The sequence below is a fragment of the Dromiciops gliroides genome, chromosome 2, assembly GCF_019393635.1.
Source record: "Dromiciops gliroides isolate mDroGli1 chromosome 2, mDroGli1.pri, whole genome shotgun sequence".
NCBI classification, from domain to species: Eukaryota; Metazoa; Chordata; class Mammalia; order Microbiotheria; family Microbiotheriidae; genus Dromiciops; species Dromiciops gliroides.
In genome coordinates, this window is record NC_057862.1 from 51,611,746 (window position 1) to 51,631,068 (window position 19,323).

General features: G+C 45.1%; 1 protein-coding gene across 1 annotated transcript in view; it reads left to right on the forward strand.

Moving 5' to 3' along the window:
* Positions 1 to 19,323, forward strand: part of CDH23 (cadherin related 23) — a 623,958-nt gene that overhangs the window by 479,455 nt on the left and 125,180 nt on the right. The window contains exons 28-30 of the mRNA XM_043983602.1: positions 8,340 to 8,400; positions 12,590 to 12,738; positions 19,042 to 19,177. Coding sequence (XP_043839537.1) covers positions 8,340 to 8,400; positions 12,590 to 12,738; positions 19,042 to 19,177 — 346 coding nt within the window. The remainder of the gene's footprint in view (positions 1 to 8,339; positions 8,401 to 12,589; positions 12,739 to 19,041; positions 19,178 to 19,323) is intronic.

Below are 19,323 nucleotides of genomic sequence, written 5' to 3' on the forward strand. Positions count from 1 at the left end.
TTTTAGCTGAGGACTGAGCCTACCCAACCAGGAGGGGGAAATAATAAGAACAGCTAACATTTATCTGGCGCTTTAAGGTTGGCAAAGTGTTTTACATCTGTTATTTGACTCTCACAACAACCTTGTGAAGTAGGTGCCATTATTTTTCCTGTTTTACAGATGAAGAAACTGAGGCTGAGAGAAACTAATGGTCTTGTGCACGGTCACTTAGCCAATGTCCGAGGAAGGATTTTAACTCATATCTTCGTGATTTCGAGTCCTATCTTCCCTCTTTCCATCAGGCCCCACAATTGTCTCGTTTTACTCAAATGTTAAATAATATGAAGTATGATTCCTAGAATCCACTCTAGAACCTCGGCAAAGCCTTTACTCCACCAGCTCTAGTACTCAGAGCTCTGATTATCACTGCTTACCTCCCTCCCCCTTCTCCTCTTCCTCTTCCTCCTCTTCCTTCTCCTCCCCCCTCCTCCTCCTCCTATCCCAGAGTCACACAAGCCATACCCTTGATGTGATGCAGCCTCATTTTGCATGGGGAAGCTTGGTGAAATGTGGTTGTCCAGGGCTGTAACCAGCCTCAGGACTGAACTAGAGGGGAGGGCTCTAGATGGGGAGATGAGGTGTCTGTGTAACTCAGACCAGCTCCCCCTCATCCTGGTTCACCTTCTGAAGTAGCCCCTGCCTCCCTCCCAGAATTACTGTGGTTCTTACTTTGTTCACTGTTCATGTATCTCCCACATCACCCCCCCCCTCCAGGTTTTTTAGTCCTCACTAAGGTAGTGATAAGGCAGTGTGTTATAATTGATTTTGAGTCAGTGGACCTGAATTTGAATCCTAGTTCTGCTGCTTACTCCCTCTGTGATTGTGGAAATTCAATTCCATTCAATAAATATTAAGTGCCTACTACATGCTAGGTTCCCGAGGCTACAAAGACCTTCCCCCCCAAAAAAACCCCCACCTAAGTTTAAAACACTAAAAAACTCCACAAACACAGGAGCTTAAATGCAAAGTGGGGGGAGGAATACAACAAATATACCTATAGAAAAATACAAGATTATCCAATGTAAAGGAGAGGGGGAGAGACCGACAGACAGGCAAACAGACAGAGCTAATAACAGAGGATCAGGAAAGGCTTGTATAGGAGGAGGAGGTGTCCAGATTTAGATTTGGGGGTGATTGCTGTACCTCTGTGTACCTCACTTCCTTCATCTGTAACATCAGATGGATTCATTACTCTCCTAGGTCCTTTCAAGCCCTAAAGTTAGGGTCCTTTGACTTAGGGTTCAGGGTTGGCACCTCACTCTGTGAGGTGAGGAAGTTTCCCCTAAGGACAAAGAAGTCTTCGCTTTTCCCTGGGGGAAGTTTTAGATGGGAGAAACAGCAGATGACCCGGGAACTGTCTAGTAATGAGCACTGTGGGACTTTTCCCAGCTGTGGTCTCCAGCCTCAGCAGTCTGCATTGCCAGAAAGGTCAGCAGGCTTTGCACCCATTTCCAAGCTGGGAATGAGGAAGAGTCACTGCCTGGTAGTAAAGGGGAGGTGTCCAGTCAGGACAGCCCTGCAGTGTATATCCCAGGCACCAGGTGGAACCACGGAACCACATTTCCTCCCGGGGCAGGGGAAATTGTCCCAACCCTTCTGTTGATTTGCTCAAGGTCTTGAGCTGATGGAACTCCCCACTTCCTCCTTCTCATCCCCAGCCCTTCCTGTTGAGTAGTAGAGATTTCCTGGGGAGGTGGGGAGGGTAGGAGAGGGGAAGGGAATACAGTCAGTAAGGGAGCCAGGGCACCTCCAGCTCTTGTAGAAGCTAGGAGGGCTCCTTGGGGGGAATGATGAACAAAGGGAAGCTATGTGTGCCCAGAGCCCATCTGGAAAGAGCAGAGTGGACCCCAGGCCCTTCTTCCTCCAGCATTCCCTGGGACTCTGGCATATTTCCTTACTATCCAAAGGCAGCCACCATTTCAGACCATGAACTTGGCTGTCTGATTACTTCCAGCATGGGTATTTCTTCTGGTGGGGGCACTCTCTCCACCAGTAACAATCACTAGCCTGCTACGCCTCACTTGATGATTCTGTGAATTATTCTGATGGAAAAAAACTCATCATTGCCCTTTAACCAACCTTCAAAGTGGCAAACTTCAAAATTTAGCTAGACCAGTTCTTTTCTTTTTTTTTTTTTTAAGTGAAGCACTTGGGGTTAAGTGACTTGCCCAGGGTCACACAGCTAGAAAGTGTTAAGTGTCTGAGGCCGGATTTGAACTCAGGTACTCCTGACTCCAGGACCAGTGCTTTATCCACTGCGCCACCTAGCTGCCACTATACTATATACTTTAACACTGGATTCTACAGTCAGTTGTGTCTTCCCTCTCGGCATTCAAGAAGCCTGATTTCTGACATTAAGAGAGGAGTGGTAATCCTTAAAAGACAGCTTTTGGAGAGGGGATGAAAGAATATGAAACCAAGCCCTTCCCCCAACCCTCCCTGAAGTATCGTGTTAAAGGAAGGCAGAGCTCATCAAATCAGTCTTACAGAGGAGGAACTAAGGCCCTGGAAAAGGAAAGTGACTTGTTCATAGGAATGGAGAAAGGTTCATTCAGCATAGTAGACATAGAGAGCCAGCTTTGAAACCAGGAAGATCTGGGTTCAAGACTCACCTCTTACACGTCCTGGCTGTGTGACCCAAGTCAAATCACTTCAGGTCTCTGGGCCACTCACTAAGACTATAAATTGAAGAGAAGGTACTGACTTTCATTGGGAGAGGGAATTTCCTTCCCAAGAGTTCTCTAAACCAGTGAAATCACAGATCTACTCCCTATCTCTACGTGACATGCCCTGGATATACAAAAAGTAAATGGATCCTACCCTCAGAGAATGCGTATCCCAATGGTAGACAAAATCAAATCCATAGAGGTTTGAAAGGCAGGGTACTTCCTAACCATTTTTAATTTGTTCCCTGGCATCTTCTTTCTTCCATGGCATCCACACATATTAAATTTGTGTGGATCCATGTGGTTGGATTTTCTTGACAAAGATACTAGAGTGGTTAGTCATTTCCTTTCCCAGCTCATTTTTACAGATGAGGAAACTAAGGTAAACAGGGTTCAGTGACTTGTCCAGGATTACACAAAAAATGTCTGAGGTGGGATTTGAACTTGGGTTCTCCTGACTGCTGGGCCCAGATTCCATCCATTGTGCCACCTATGTGTCCTATTTATTCTCCATATTTCTTATCTATATACTCTATAAATCCTTGTTTTTCCCATTAGAATGTAAGCTCCCTTGGGGCAGGGGTTGTTCCATTCTTCATATTTGTATCCCTAAGGCCTAGTACAGTTCCTGGGACATAGTGCCAGGTGTTTAATAAATACTTATTCATTGATCAATTCTTGACGCTGAGATTACTGCCCTACTCCCTCTGCTCAAACAGAAAGTCTAAGCATTTAGGGAGGACAAAGCTTCAAGGGAAAGAAAAATCCTAGGAATAGGGGACTTGGGGTCATCTCCTTCCTCTGCCTTGCCTTGACTAAAATGCACCCCACACACCCCCACAACCCTACACCCCTGCCACTTCTCTCCCTGAGCAGACCATGCTAAGAGTTGGAGAGAGCTCCCAGCCCTGGAGTAGTATTCCCCCCCCCTCTCTTGGGCCTCCTAGCCCCTATCCCTAGCACCACCACCTCCCCCCGGGGTCTGAAATCGCTGAAATACTCTTCTCTCCTCTCAAAGGGCAGCCCACCAATATTTTAACTGGTCATTATAACCTACCCCCAAACCTTGGGCAAGTCCGAGAAGCTGAAAAATGTAAAACTTCTTGGGGGACCAAAATCTCTAAGATGGTAGAGTTTGGGGTATCCTTAGTAAGGCATAATTCTCCCTGTAGAAGGAATGAAAGAATGAGTGGATAGTCATTTATGAAGCACTTACTGTATGCAAAGCATTGTACTAAGTGCTGAGGATACAAAGAGAAAACCAGAGTTAACCCTTGCTCTCAAGGAGCTCTCACGTTCTTGAGGTTCTAGTTACAAATCAGATGGAAAGGTCACATGGTCCTTAGAGTATAGCAGCAAAGCACATGTCAGTGTGCCATCTTCCATGGCATTCCAACATCATATCTCTATCCAATGCTGAATCCTTTGGCAGTTCCAAGGATTTTGGTGATAAAAAGAACTTCTTTTTCTGCTGAGGACACAGGAGCTCCAGCCAAGTCCTGTCTCTGGTTGCTTCCCAGGATGACAGCTGCAGGGGATGAGCTTGAAACAAGACCAGTGGCCTAGGGGGCACTAGCATTCCCAGGGCTCTTGGGTTTACCTGCTCATTGGTGGCTGTTGGTTAATTAATGGGTGGTGGTGGTGGCAAGGAAGGCATTCCCCTTCTCCACAGAGATCGCTCCCCTCAATAATGGCTGCTGGGGCCAGGTTAGAAGCAGGGCTGATGGTCTAAGGGTCATTGAAAGTCCTCAGGGTCCTTGGGTTCAAAGTCCTGCGTTGTCTCCATCAGGGTCTGAAGGGAGGTTTGACTCTCCCATACCACACTACCTCTTGTGTTTCCCTCAGATGGCCTTGCAGCAAGAACACAATTACCCTTTTCCTGCCTTGTTACCATGCCTAAGGGGTCCCCTTCTCTACTTACAAAGCAACCCATGCTGTTGGCAGGGAATGGGACCAGCTCAATGAGCCAAGGAAGAAGGGCCACACCTGCTGGACTGGGAATGGGCTTCCATAGTAGACCTTGGCTTCCACCACTACAAGCCCCAGCTGCTGGGAGCCTCCCTTCACTTCTCTATCTCACCATCATTCCAGCTTGACCAGAGCTCCACCCCTGGACTACCATCCTACTCCCCCATCTCTTTCTTAGAGTTCAGTTTTTGTCCACTGTCCTTTAAATCTCCAGCCCCGGGGCGAATTTCTGTGCTTTAGGACAACTTCCCACATTGGTGCAAAGCCCCTGTTACCTACCTTTGTTATACCTCTGAGTCAGAAAACCTGGGTTCAGCTCCTATCTCCTTTACTAGCTCTGTGACTTTTCACCTTTCTGAGCCTCAGTTTACTCCTCTCTGAAGTGGGGGGAAATCACACTTGTAGTCCCTACCTTGAAAGGTTTTTGTGAGGAACAAAAGAGATGACCTCTCTAAGTGTTTTTGTACACCACAAAGCATGGCATAAATGTAAGATATCGTTATCAGGACTGACCACCACATTTTGAGAAAGACACTGACAAACTGGAATGTGTTCATAGGAGAGCCACTAAGATGGCAGGGAAACTTGGAGAAAATAACCATGTTTAGCCTAGAGAAGAGACAGGGCAAGATGTCTGTCTTCAAGTATTTAGGGGGGGCTATTTCAGAGACAGGATGATGCTTGCTCCTCTAAGCCCCAGAGAGCAGAACCATGGACATTGGGTAGAAGGTGCAGAGAATAAGATTTAGTTTTGATGTCAGGAAAAGCATCCCAATGGTTAGAGCTGACAAAAAAGTCGAAAGGGCTGCCTTGAGAAAGAGTTGATTCCCTGGGGCTGGAGGTCGTGGGTATAGGATTTCTGTGTAGCTATGAGCCAGCATAGATGCCCACTGAGAATGATTCCGTGACTTTTCTAGTGTTAAGAGCCATTGTATGCAATGCGGCTGTTGGTAACCCAGAGAACCCTGAGAGGTTCCAAGGATAGGGGCAGTCTATGGGAAGGAGTCCAAAATCTTCTGAATCAAGCAAAGCTAGCAATGACCTCAGGAAAGATTGAAATGATCCTACATCCAACAACCAGATGCACTGAAGGATGTGCAGTTCATCAATCTCCATATTGATTAATGCACTTAACTAATGCCCATTATTTGTTAAGACCAGGCTAATTTTTTAAGACTGGGTAAATTTGAGCAATTAGTAGTGATGATAAATTTGGCCTTTTTTCTTCTAAGGAAGAAGCATAAGGTAGCTATAAGGACACTAGAATGAGAATCAAGAGACCTGGAGTCCAAATCTGCTTAATTATCACTGTCTATGGGCAAGTCACTTTACCCTCTGTGAGTTCAGGTATTTCTTCTCTATATCTATCATACTTACCTCACAGGTATGGCTCAGGTGAGGCTCAAATGAGGTAATATATAAAAACAAACTTTAAAACAGAGATTATTAACCTAGAAAGGAATTCATTTCAAGAGGGCAGTGAATTTGAATGAGGGCAGCTGGGTGGCCCAGTGGATAGAGTACTGGCCCTGAAGTTGGAAGGACATAAGTTCAAATCTTACTTCACAAACTTACTAGCTGTGTGATCCTAGGCAAGTCACTTAACCCCAACTGTCTTAAACATCTGGGGCCATCTCCAGCCATCCTAATGCATATCTTGTGAACTAGACCCAGATGACTTTGGAGGCAAGAGTGAGGCTAGTGATTTTACACAGCCCTTCCTCACTTAAAAATACAATTCACTACAAGTCATGACATCACCCTGGTATCATGGTCCTCTTTGGAACAAAGGGCAAACAAAAACAAACTTGGATGAAGAAAAAAAATACATCTTCATTTTCACTAACCTTTGGTTTGCTTTGCAATCCTGTTTGACACATTTAAAAACATTATTCTCAGGTTTCACCAAACTGACCACCAAAAGGGATCTTGACACAAAAGGTGGTTAAGAAGGCCTGCTTTCAAGTGTTATATAAATATATTATTAATCATAATAAAAATCCTATCTGTGACTTTTGGCATCTCTGAGCCTCAGTTTCCCTTTCTGGGCTATATGACCCTTTAATTCTTGCCAGCTCAGGTATATATATATACATACATACACTTTGTAAGAGTGATATAAGACAACAACCCTGGGAGGGAGGATTCACGATTGAATCTGCAGGGGAAAATTCCCAGTGTAGAAACTCCCTCTACCAAGTCTATAACTCAGTAAATAAGTCTTAGGGAGTAGTTTGAGGCACATAGTGGTTAAGTGAATAGCCCAGGGTCACACAACTTTTAAGCACCACAGGGGAGCATGAAACCCAGCTCTTCTTGACTCCAAGTCCAGCAATCTACCCATTGTGCCCAGGTTGTCACTATGAGGTAAGTATGTAAGTATTAATTATGTCCCTTTTGCAGCTCAGGAAAATGAAACTCAGGAAAGTGTTTCAATAATTTTATTTTGTCGGGGTACTGAAAGGGATAAAAAACTTAGGGTAAGGTACTAAAACATTTGGAGAGACCCTAATTCCCTTTTAAGGAATTCCTTGAATTTCAAGCCATTCCTTCCATTTTTTTCCTGAAAATACTAGGTTCGATCCACACCCCAGTGGTAACCGATAACCTTAGTGGGATGACTAAGTTTCTTTGTAGATCATTATGTCACATTAAAATGAAAAAAGTCATAAACAAGCAGATAGTTGATGAACATTAGATGTGGTCTTACTGGGAATTCTTAACTGTATACTAGTCTCTTCTCAAATCAAACTTCAAAAGGCTTTTTCTCCTCCTTAGTACAAGTCACTGCATTTCTCTGACAAAGTTATGAACGCCCAACTAGTGAAAACAGTTAAATCCATTCAACTACTGGGCTGAAAAAAATGCTTTGGTTGGTTCTTCAGAAGGATTTCTTTTTTCTAAGCCAATATTGGTCTCAAATAACAGTTCAGATAATATTCTGCCCCTGTATGACAATGGACTTCACAAGAACTGACTATGTAGCCATGGATTATGGGATTCACTGCATTCTACATATCCAACAGAAATTATACTATTAAAATGCTAGGTAGAATGAACCTATAGTTTGGATTGGTTCTTAAACGTTCATTTTCCCTTTTTTTTTTTTTTTAAATTGTTTACTTAATTCTGCCAAGAAAATACAAAACACAAAGTTGTATGTAACTATTAGTTGTGTTTAGGCTGGAACAGCACAGTACTCCTCAGGGCCACAGCGCACACCACTCACTGCTGCTCGCACTCGACTAGGTTTGAACCTTTCTTTGGATCATATTCTGGATCATTTTCCTCATCAGCCTCTTCACCTTCTTCATCATAATCACCACCATGTTCGATAGTTTCTCCTGTGAAGTGTAGCTTCTCCCACCCTGATTCTCTCTGCTTCCACACACATGCCCCACACTGGTAACGAGGGTCAAGAAGCAGCTAGCTTAGAGACAGCCCAGAGCCCCCACTGTGCATGTGGGCATTCTGGATCCTGGTTGATCCCCTGTGGTCGTGTGAGATAAGCTGGATGCATTTATCCCCAGACTCCCTCCTTGGCCAGATTATAAACAGGAGAAGGGATGAATGAAGGTGGTGGGAGGGGGAGAAGAAATGCCACAAGAGCGATTTCTCCTAGGATGGTCTAAATGTAAATAATTAACGTCATCTCTCCTCCTGCAGCTGATGGCAACAGATGCAGACGAGGGCGATAATGGACGTGTGTGGTACCGCATCCTCCATGGTAAGTGTTACTGACCCTTATTCCTATAAAGCAGGGATCATCGTCCCTTGATTTAGAACTTTAGTCCCCTTCCCAAAAGGTCCCTGCCTTGCCCTGATTCTTTGTAGCCTATAAATAACCATGAAAAGGTGGGAGAAAGAAAAGGACAAACTTTTCAATTGTATATATGAAAGTGTGTGTATATTTGTGTATTGTCCATGGGGTGGGAGGAGGGACACAGGGAAAGGGGAGACAGAAAGACACACGGGGAGAGAGAGAGAGAGAGAGAGAGAGAGAGAGAGAGAGAGAGAGAGAGAGAGAGAGAGAGAGAGAGAGAGAATTACAACATTTGCAATTACAAATTGTATCTACAGCACCCTTACACAATGTGTGTGACATAGTAGGTACTTAGTAAATTCTTGACTGTTTTCTTTTTAATTCTTCCTGAGCCCTCTGAAGACCTGAGATCTTCAGTTTTGTCCCCAACTCCCTGAGCCTGAGAGGACTCAGTGCTTCAGGGGTCTCTTGGGAACTAGAAATATTGGAACCAATATCTAGGTTTTCTAAGTGCCAGGGGCCTACAACCTCTGGCTGTCAGGATACTATGATCTTTGGCATATGTATATGCAGGAGAATAAAAGTTTTATCAAAGACACAGCCATCTTTGACCTTACGACCTAAAGCCATTTTGATGTATTTCTTAAGACTGCCATCACCACCCTCCTCATAGTCTATAATATAACCCACTACATAAAATCCAACCCCAACCCCAAAACACATGCATAATGTAGAACACAAGCCTGGATCCCTAGGGAAGACCACCCAGTTAACTGCAAAGTTATGCTACTTTGCCACATAGAGGTCTCCTCTGGCTCTCTTGCTTTCCTCCAACCTTCAAACTTGCAATATAAGGACCAGTTTAGAAACACCAGCCCAGCAAGTCTGGAGCTCAGGTCAGGATTATCAAGGACAGACAAATCCTGCCTTCCACAGAGTATTTGCCCTACCTTTCTGATTGTGGTACTATTAGATCACCTATTCTAGGGACAGCTAGGTGGCACAGTGGATAAAGCACTGGCCCTGGATTCAGGAGGACCTGAGTTAAAATCCAGCCTCAGACACTTGACACTTACTAGCTGTTTGACTCTGGGCAAGTCACTTAACCCCCATTGCCCTGCAAAAAAAAAAAAAAAATCACCTATTCTACCTCCAACCCATCTTGCTCCTTACCCTTTCCTGGGAGAGTGTATGTGATTAGATTTCCTTACATGGACCTAAGCCATATTAGCTCACATTAGCAAAGGCATTGACCCGATTCTGGCATGCCCTATGGTTGCCAAGATCTTGACACCTGCCTTCTGGCCAGCACCTTTACTTAGATCCCCTAAACCTCACAGCTAAGGCATGAATATCAATAGATCCATGTCCAGTTTTCTTCTCACAGCTTCTCCTTCTTGTTTTTCTCTTGAAGAACTTGTCCATGCTAATGGCCCCCTCTGGCCTTTAGGGTTCTGCCGGGAGGGGCAGACTGCCAACTCCCAAACTTCTTTCTTTGATTTCCCTGCGTGGTCAGAGGCTTGAATCTCACAGCCTTGTAGATAAGATCCCTGGGTTTCAGGGGCCAGCTAGGTGGCACAGTGGATAAAGCACCTGCCCTGGATTCAGGAGGACCTGAGTTCAAATTCGGCCTCAAGCACTTGACACTTACTAGCTATGTGACCCTGGGCATGTGTACCCCCCTCTCCATGGCAAGGTAGATCTGGTTAGCTGCTAATTTTCTTGAATCTAAGTTCTAGCTGTTAACAGTGATGTTTGGGAAGGAGTCAGAGCCTCGCCAAGCCCCAGTCAAAGCAGGGGTTTTGCTCCTTTCCCGCATCCTTGCAGCTCTACCATTTCTCAAGAGACCATGTTGGGGGCAGCTAGGTGGCACAGTGGATAGAGGACTGGCCCTGGATTCAGGAGGGCCTGAGTTCAAATCCAGCCTCAGACACTTGATACTTACTAGCTGTGTGACCCTGGGCAAGTCACTTAACCCCAATTGCCTCACCAAAAAATTAATTAATTGATTAAAATTTTTTTAAGAAGAGTCCACGTTGAGCACAATCCAAGTGATTCTCACACCCCTCCCCTTCCAGGGCAGTGGAATGTTTTCCCAACATCCCTCCCTCCTAGCAGAGCTCTCCTTTCAGCGGTGACCACTAGCCAGAGGAAGCTCCTTCTCTAAAAGGGAACACCTCACTTTCTATAGTTGATATAATTTCCCAGAACTAAGTGTGTTCTGTGCCCTGGCCCCTGGCCCAATCATGTTCAATCATACACCAAGGGAATCATTTCCCTGTCACCAGTAGGCCTCCTCCTCCTCCTCCTTCTCTCCCTTCCCCAACATCGTACCAGGTCAGGGACTAGGGTCCCCACATTACAAACACCAGCTGCAGTGAGCTTGGTAAAATTGTGCCTTAGCATAACAGGTGTTCTCTCTGGCTGGTCTCTCTTTGTCCAGGCTTCAGATTCCTCTGGCTTCCTAGGGTTCCTCTCCCATAGTCCCTAGCACAAGCTCACCAGCATTGCTGGTCTGAATGATGAAGGCTGCCATATTGGAAACATGCTTCATGGTGAGCCCCGGACTGTCAGGGCATCCGTCTCAGACTAATCAGAGCCCTGGCTGCACCAGCTGCCCCAGTGGCTCATTGGACTCAGGATAACCCTAAATCTGCCCTCTCATCCTGTTTTCCAGTCAGTCAGATGGTCATGTGCAACAGAGCTGCCAATTCTCTTAGCGCAGGCTATCCAGTTACTCTGGACATGCCTCCCTGCAAGCCTGCGAGGCTGACCTCTTGGCCGTTCTCAGACATTACCCTCCATCTCCTAACTCCATGAATTTCACTGGCTGTCCCCAGGTTTAGAATACTCTTCCTCCTTGTTTCTGTTTCCTGGCTTCTCACGTTGCATCAGAAGCCTTTCCTGATGCCTTCCCTCTGTTGATAATCTCCTATTTATCCTATAAGAATCTTTTTTTCCTATTATACTTTTTAGATTTTAGTATTATTTTCCCCCAATCACATGTTAAAAAAATTTTTAACAATTCATTTTAAAACAATTTATTGTTAAATTAAAACAATGTAAATAATTCCTTTTTAAAAGTATCTTTCTTTTATACATACTTGTTCCCATGTTCTCTCCCTCTTTAGACTGTGAGCTCCTTTGAGGGCCGTGACTGTTTTCGCTTTTCTTTGTATCTCTGGCCTTTTGCTGGCCTGACTTGAATAGCACAAGTATTGTTATCCCCATTCTACAAATGAGGAAAGTGAGGCTCAAGGTAGTTAAGAGGGTTAAGGTGGTTAAGGTTAAGGTCAAGGTCAAGGTCAAGGTGGTTAAGAGCTTGACCAAAATCATATAGCTCAGAGCATCAGAACCAGCTTTCCTAACTAGTGGTCCAGGACTCTTTCACTATGCCTACAACTCAGCTGTTATAACTTCCCCCAGAACCTTTGTTCCCAAACAGAATCAGAGCAGCATGTGCCAGAGACATCCTAACTGCTAAGGGATTCATTCACTCACTCATTCATTCATTCCCTTTTTGGCCTCCACCACCCTACCCCACCCCCCATGGTCTCAGCCCTTCCTCAACAGTTTGGTTATAAAAATAGAAGCTATTGGGGTTTTTTTGTTGATCAGTATGTTTGTTTTCTGGAAATCAGAAAAACCTGGGTCTGATTCCTACTTACTAACTGTGTGGCCCTGGGCAAGCCACTCAACTTTCCTGAGCCTCAGTTTCTTTATATGTAAAATGAGGATAAGAGGAGCACCTACCTCACTATATGACTGTGAAGACCAAATAGAAGGATGAAAAAACAAATAAATGAATAGATAGGTTGATTGATAGATGATAGATAGGTAGATAGATGATAGATAGATGGATAGATAGATAGATAGATAGATAGATAGATAATAGATGGATGGATGCATGGATGATAGGTAGATTAGATGGATAGATAGATAGATAATAGATGGATGGATGGATAGATGATAGATAGGTAGATGGATAGATGGTAGATAGATAGATAGATAGATAGATAGATAGATAGATAGATAGATAGATAGATAGATAGATAGATAGATAACAGATAGATGAAACAAAGGTTTTTGGACTTGAAGTGGGTCATGTAAATGCCAGCCGCCATTATGTTTGCCTCTCTGTGCATCTGTCCAGGTAACCACGGAAACAACTTCCGGATCCACGTCAGCAGTGGGCTTCTTATGAGAGGTCCTCGGCCCTTGGACAGAGAACGAAACTCATCCCACGTGCTGGTAGTGGAGGCCTATAATTATGACCTAGGACCCATGAGGAGCTCTGTCAGGGTAAGTGATGAAGGTTCCATATCAAGGGGTAGTGTGGTAAAGTGGATACAGCCTTGGACTTAGAGGTGGGGAAGTCCTTGGTTGCTGTGCAACCTTGGACAAGTCACATAAGAGCCTCAGTTTCTTCTCCAATAAAATGGGATAATAATAAACTTAAAGCCTTCCTTACAGGTTTATAAAGTACTTTACACACCTTAAACTGCCATTTATTTAAATGCTAACCATTTGTTGTTATTTATCCTTCTCTTATCCCCCAAACAAAATATAATAATACCTATTATAATTATTATTTAGAGACTGAATTTTCTATGAACTTTTAAAGGTTTTCATAATGCTATAAATATATTTTCACATTTGAATCTCACAACAATACTGCAAAGTATTATAAATATTATTGTTGGGGGCAGCTAGGTGGTGCAGTGGATAGAGCACCAGCCCTGGAGTCAGGAGTACCTGAGTTCAAATCCGGCCTCAGACACTTAACACTTACTAGCTGTGTGACCGATGGGCAAGTCACTTAACTCCAATTGCCTCACTAAAAATAAATAAATAAATGAACAAACAAACAAATAAATATTATTGTCCCCACTTTATGGATGAAGAAACTGAGGCAGATGGAGATTAAGTGACTTTCCCAGAGTCATACTGCTAGTAAGTCACAGAGGCAAGATTCAAACCTGTGTCTTCCTAATTGCTGAATCCCTAATTCTCCATCTGGCATGTTATATTGTCTCTCTAAAGGATTGGGAAGGTCTCTTCCATCTGTGACATTAATACCAGGGCCAAGGCAATGGAGTAGTGGGCATGGACTTGGCCATGAGAGGTCAAAGTGAGAGGCAGGGGATTGCAGGAGTCATGGGTGCTAGGTGGCACCATAGTGCACAGGGGCTAGAGTCAAGAAGACCTGAATGCAAATGCAGCCTCATATACTTACTAGCTCTGTGACTCTGGGTAATTCACTTAACCTTTGTTTGCCTCAGTTCCCTTGTCTGTGAAATGGGAATAATAAGAGTACCTACCTCCCAGGGTTATTGCAAGGATTAAATAAGAAAATAATTGTAAGTGCTGAACAAAGTGCCTGGCACATAATAAACACTATATAAATGGTAGATATTGTTATTATTATATTATGTAGGATGTGTATTCTGTGGAATCCAGGGCTCTACTGACTGCCCCAAATTCAGCCTATCTGCAATCTTGGACAAATCCTTTTGTTCTGTTTTCACCTCAGTTTCCCCAATAGTGAGAGGAGTGCACTGAGCTACTTATAGGAAATCAGAGGTGGGAAATAGGCATCAAGGGATGCCAGTAAGTGTGGGAGACCCCTTCATGTTGAGAGGCTGAATATCTACACCTGAGCTCTTCCAGTCCCTTACCCAGGTTTTACCTGCCCCTCTTCCCATCAGTCTGAAAAAGACATAAAATCAGCATTCTTTCCCAGTGATCACCCCCCAATCGTGATCCTGTGAAGCTGAATAGCAGAGAGACAACAGGCCAGTCATACGGCCCTTCACTGGCCTGATCCAAGCAGGGCACAGGTCTGGGTGTTTATGCAGAAGAAGAAGGCCACACCCCCTTCCTTTGTGTTAAGTGTTGCTAAGTTCATGCCTTTCTGAGGAAAGGGGTGGGGGAGCCCTCTGTATGACTTAGGATACACTCATTAGGATTTACAGATTCTCTTGTATTGTTTGATTCTGTGGAATGAGTAACCTAGAGTGGCTGTACAATCTCCTCCCCTTGAAGATGGAAGGAAGGAAAGAAGGAAGGAAGGAAGGAAGGAAGGAAGGAAGGAAGGAAGGAAGGAAGGAAGGAAGGAAGGAAGGAAGGAAGGAAGGAAGGAAGGAAGGAAGGAAGGAAGGAAGGAAGGAAGGAAGGAAGGAAGGAAGGAAGGAAGGAAGGAAGGAAGGAAAAAAGAAAAAGAGCAAAAGAGGAAGATGAAAGGAAGAAAGAGGAAGATGAAAAAAGGATGAAAGAGAAAGAGGGATAAAGAGAGAAAGAGGAGGATGAAAGAAAGAGAATAAAAAATGAAAGAGAAAAAGAAGAGAATGAAAAAATGAAAAATGAGGAGGATGAAAGAAAGAAGCTGATGAAAGAAAGAACAAAGAGGATGAAAGAGAAAGAGGAGAAAGAAGAAAAGAAAACCAGCAACAAACAAGTGAACACATTCTCATCTGATTGGGTTGTTTCCGTGGGAACGGGGAGATGGGGGAGATGCTCCCTGAAGGTCCCTTCCAAGGTTCCATGGATCTCCAGCCAAACCCCAAGGTTCCATCCTCAGGAGAAAGGGAAAGGCAGAAGGGTCTGAAATGTATGGTTCCCCCAGTCAGAGAAAGGCTTCTAGAGCTACCCGACACCCCCCACATTAGAGCCCCTTCCCCTGAGCTGGGCGGAAAATGAGTCAAGTCAGAGAAGCAGTGAGTGGGAAGAAGATGGGAAAAGCTGAGGAGGGGACCCTGAAGGGACTTTTGGCCCCTGCTGAATGGGGCAGAATTGGCCCTTCTTATCGACCTCATCACTGCACTCTATGGGCCTGCCTAGCGCCCACATCGACAGCAAGGGGTGGAAATAGTGAGCAGAGACTGGGTAGAAAGCCGGAGGTGTGTCTGGGGGCGGACTGCTTCTCCTTGCCTTTTGCCCACGCACAACGCTGATACAATAAGGGAACTGATAGTCACACCTCAGCCCTGTGTAGCAGCTCAGGCCTGGAGAGGGATGGGCCTGCCCCTGGGTTTCAGGAAGAGAAAGAAAGCCTGCCAGTGACTTCATCCTTCCCCCCCAACCCACCCAGGCATTCCAGGAGGTGGAGGGTCTTAAGCCTTCCAGAGAGGTCTCAGAGACCTAGTGTAGCTTCCTTTGGTGAAGCAGTTTGGAACAGGATCCAGGTGACTGGTAGTCTCACACAAACACACACACACACACACATACACACTCCTGTCCCCACATACATGCATGCATCATAATATACAAGGACTGCTTCATTTTAAGCTTATATTTCTACCCGTCCTAAAGTCATAAATTTAAAGCCACAAGGGATATTAGAGTTATTTTATGCCAATGTCTTCATTTTACAGATGAGGAAACTGAGGCCCAAAGAGGAAGAGTGAGTTGTTTATGGTCACACAGGCACCAAAGCCAGGATTTGAACCCAGATCTTAGGGGTGACTCCAAATCCAGGGCTCTTTGTATCCTGCTGTCTTCCTCCAAAAAAGAGTGACACAGACAGCAGGAATTTCAGGCCCCATTGATTGAGGATTTGGGGGCATGTAGTGCTTTGTGTGACCACCTCCTTATTCCACATCAGCATCAGGCCAACTTGAGTCCTTCATCTCTGAAGATGCTGTGCCTGACCTACTGTTAGCAATGAACTTAGGGTTATTTTTTAAAAGTTAATCAAATTTTGGGGGCAGCTAGGTGGCACAGTGGATTAAGCACTGGTCCTGGATTCAGGAGGACCTGCGTTCAAATCCTGACTCAGACACTTGACACTTACTAGCTGTGTGACCCTGGGCAAGTCACAACCCTCATTGCCCTGCCAAAAAGAAAAGAAAAGAAAAAGTTAATCAAATGTTTATCAATTAACAAATGTTTTTTTTTCCTCCTTCTCTTTGAGAAGGAAAAGGAAAAAATCCTATAGTAAATATGCATCATCAAGCAAAACAGTTTTTTAAATTAAATTTCTTGGAGTTATTTTCCCCAGCAGCAGGGATGGGTTTGCATCAAATCATTCTCATTCTCTCACACAGTGCCTCTCGTGATCAATAACATGTTTCTGAAGTGGACAGCTAGGGTTAGGGATGCAGCCCAGAACATGGGAACTAGCCGCCTACACAAAGATGGTACCACAACCTGAAGTCCATTAAGACACATAGAGTCATCCATGCCCACATCACTGGACTTTTCTGGACCTCAGTTTCCACATCTGTAAAATAAAGGGGCTGGACTAGCTGACCTCTGAGGTCTCTTTCCTGCTCCAGAGCTCCCCACACACCAATTCACACGTATGGATAGTGCTCAGACTCTGTTTTGAGCTCCCTGGACACAAAAAAAAGTGGAGTCAACATTCACTCCACTGGCTTCTTATCACAACAACCTGTTGAATAAGTGGCCTTATGAGTTTCCTATGTGCATGTGAACCCCCATCAGTTGGAAACCACATGCCCTCCTGCACGATGTCTGTACGCTTCTTCCTTTACACCCCAGTTAAAGCCAGAGAGGGCTGTGAGACTCCGCCAGACCTACTCTCTGACCCGGCTGGCAAAGGTCCTTGCCCTTGGCTTATCAGCACTGGAGGCCCTGATATTTTTTCTTCTTTAGTTTTTTTGTTTTTCCCATGACCCTCAGCTGCCAAGGCCATTCGGAGAACAGACACAGGAGGGACTGTTGTGACGTATGCATGTTTACTTTCCTCTCACCCTAAGAGAGTTCCAGAAATTCCTCCATGCAGGACCCCACCCCCACCCCTTCCCCATCAAGACCTCCCCAGCCACGTAGTTTGTAGCTACGAAATCAGGTTTCACCCTGACCTGGTTGTCCTTATTTGCATATAGGGTCTGGGTTCTTGTGGTTAAAAAAAAAAAGTTCTGATGACACAGCATTCATTGCCCAGGGCACAGGGGCCCCTGAATCAGAGGAAACTGAGAAAGGGAGCTTCAGAAACAACATTCGGCTTGTCTTGGCCCCCATGCCCAACATCTGGTGCAGTCAAACTGGCTTGTCTCAGATCCCTCCCAACTCTACAGTGGATCATTTCATGATATTTGTAGATTGTCCACAGCAACCCAAAGCAGCTGCTTCCTCAATCCTCTTCCCTGCCCTCCCCCATTCACATGCCAGGCTGAGTCAGGAGATGCGGTCAGGGCTGTACCCAGAGGCCGGAGAGAGACAGAGACAGACAGACAGACAGACAGAGAAAGAGCCATGGGGGAGGGAGACAGAGAGATGGAGAGAGAGACAGACAGAGACAAAGAGAAAGACAGAAACAGAGATGGAGACAGAGGGACACAGAGAGAGAGAAAGAGAAACACAGAGACAGCGAGAGACAGAGAGATAGTGACAGAGAGACAGAGACAGAAACAGAGATGGAGACAGAGAGACACAGAGAGAGAAAGAGAAACACAGAGACAGAGACAGACAGAGAATTCCAAATAAAACACAAAGGAATGCAAAGGAACACAGGCTCATAGAACGAAGGCTAGAAGCGCCCTGAGTAGCCAGTTAAGAGCTGACCTTTCCTGAAATCTGCTCTTCAGCACTGGCCTTGGGTAAGTTGCTGCCAACACCAGCTGAGCGGGTAAATTTCTCCTGGGCAGGAGCTCTCTGAAGATTCCCTGTTCTAAGTCTTGCTAGGTTCTGTGGGCCATCCAGAGGCAGCCAGTTCCTTGTCTTCATCCCGACCAGTCACTGACACAGAGAATTAGAGAAGATGCTTGGGCCCTAAGTCTGGCTCCGCCCTGCCTGACCTGGGCCACATCAGCAGGCGTGGGCCTGCTAGCCAAAATTATCCTCGCCCGCTCCCACAGGCTTGTGGCAAAGACAGGGCTGTGGGATCGTACAGAAGAGACTGAACAAGGATCTCTCTTTCCTTCCCAGGGTATGAGGATTAGGGTGCTGGTTAGCTTTTCCAAATGTTTTCCCATGAATCAGTTCATATCATCTATACATCTTTCTGAGAGATATATGGCCAGAAAACCAGGTAGGAAGTCAGGAAGTCCTGGATTCAAATCCCACCTCTGACCCCTACTGGCTGGGTGACCCTGGCTAAGGGGCTGAATCTCTCAGGGCTCTAGGCCACTCCTGGAGACTGTAAGTTGTGGGTCAGTCGCTGATCTGCATCTGTAGATGGAATGCCCTCGCTGAGAGTTCCCTATACCAATTAAGTCACCACAGAAATCTTCAAAAGAACCTTGTGAGTGAGGTAGATCTCAGATGCAGGATCTTAGTCACTGTCTTCATTTTACATATGAATCTCCTTTCTCCCCCAGCTTCTAGTACCTTCTCCTCATAGTTATCTCTATGTACATGTAGGCATGTACATGTGTGTATATGCAGTAGGGGTTGTGTACTTCCTTAGAATGTTAACTCCTCGAGGACAGGGACTATTTCATATTTGTCTTATATTCTCAGTTTCTGGAATAGTGCCTGGTATATAGCCGGTGCCTAATAAATGCTTTTGATTAATGGATTGATCTATAAGAAAACTGAGTCCTGCCTAAGGTCATGTGACAGGTCCAAAACTAGAACCCAGGTTTCAGCCAACAACTATTCCCTCTCAACCTTCCCTCCCGGTCTCTCGTTCCACTCCAGGTCATTGTGTATGTGGAAGATGTCAATGATGAGGTCCCAGTGTTCACCCAGCAGCAATACAGCCGTCTGGGTCTACGGGAGACCGCTGGCATTGGGACATCTGTCATCGTCGTCCGGGCTACAGACCGGGACACAGGTGAGTCCTCTCTTTTTCCCCCCACCGAGGAAAAAGCCGGTTCATGTTTACTCCTCCATTTCAAGGAACACATCGTGAAATTGAATAGGGATCAACGTAAAGTTCTATACTTTGGTTCAAAATACAAATTTCCAAAGTACAAGATG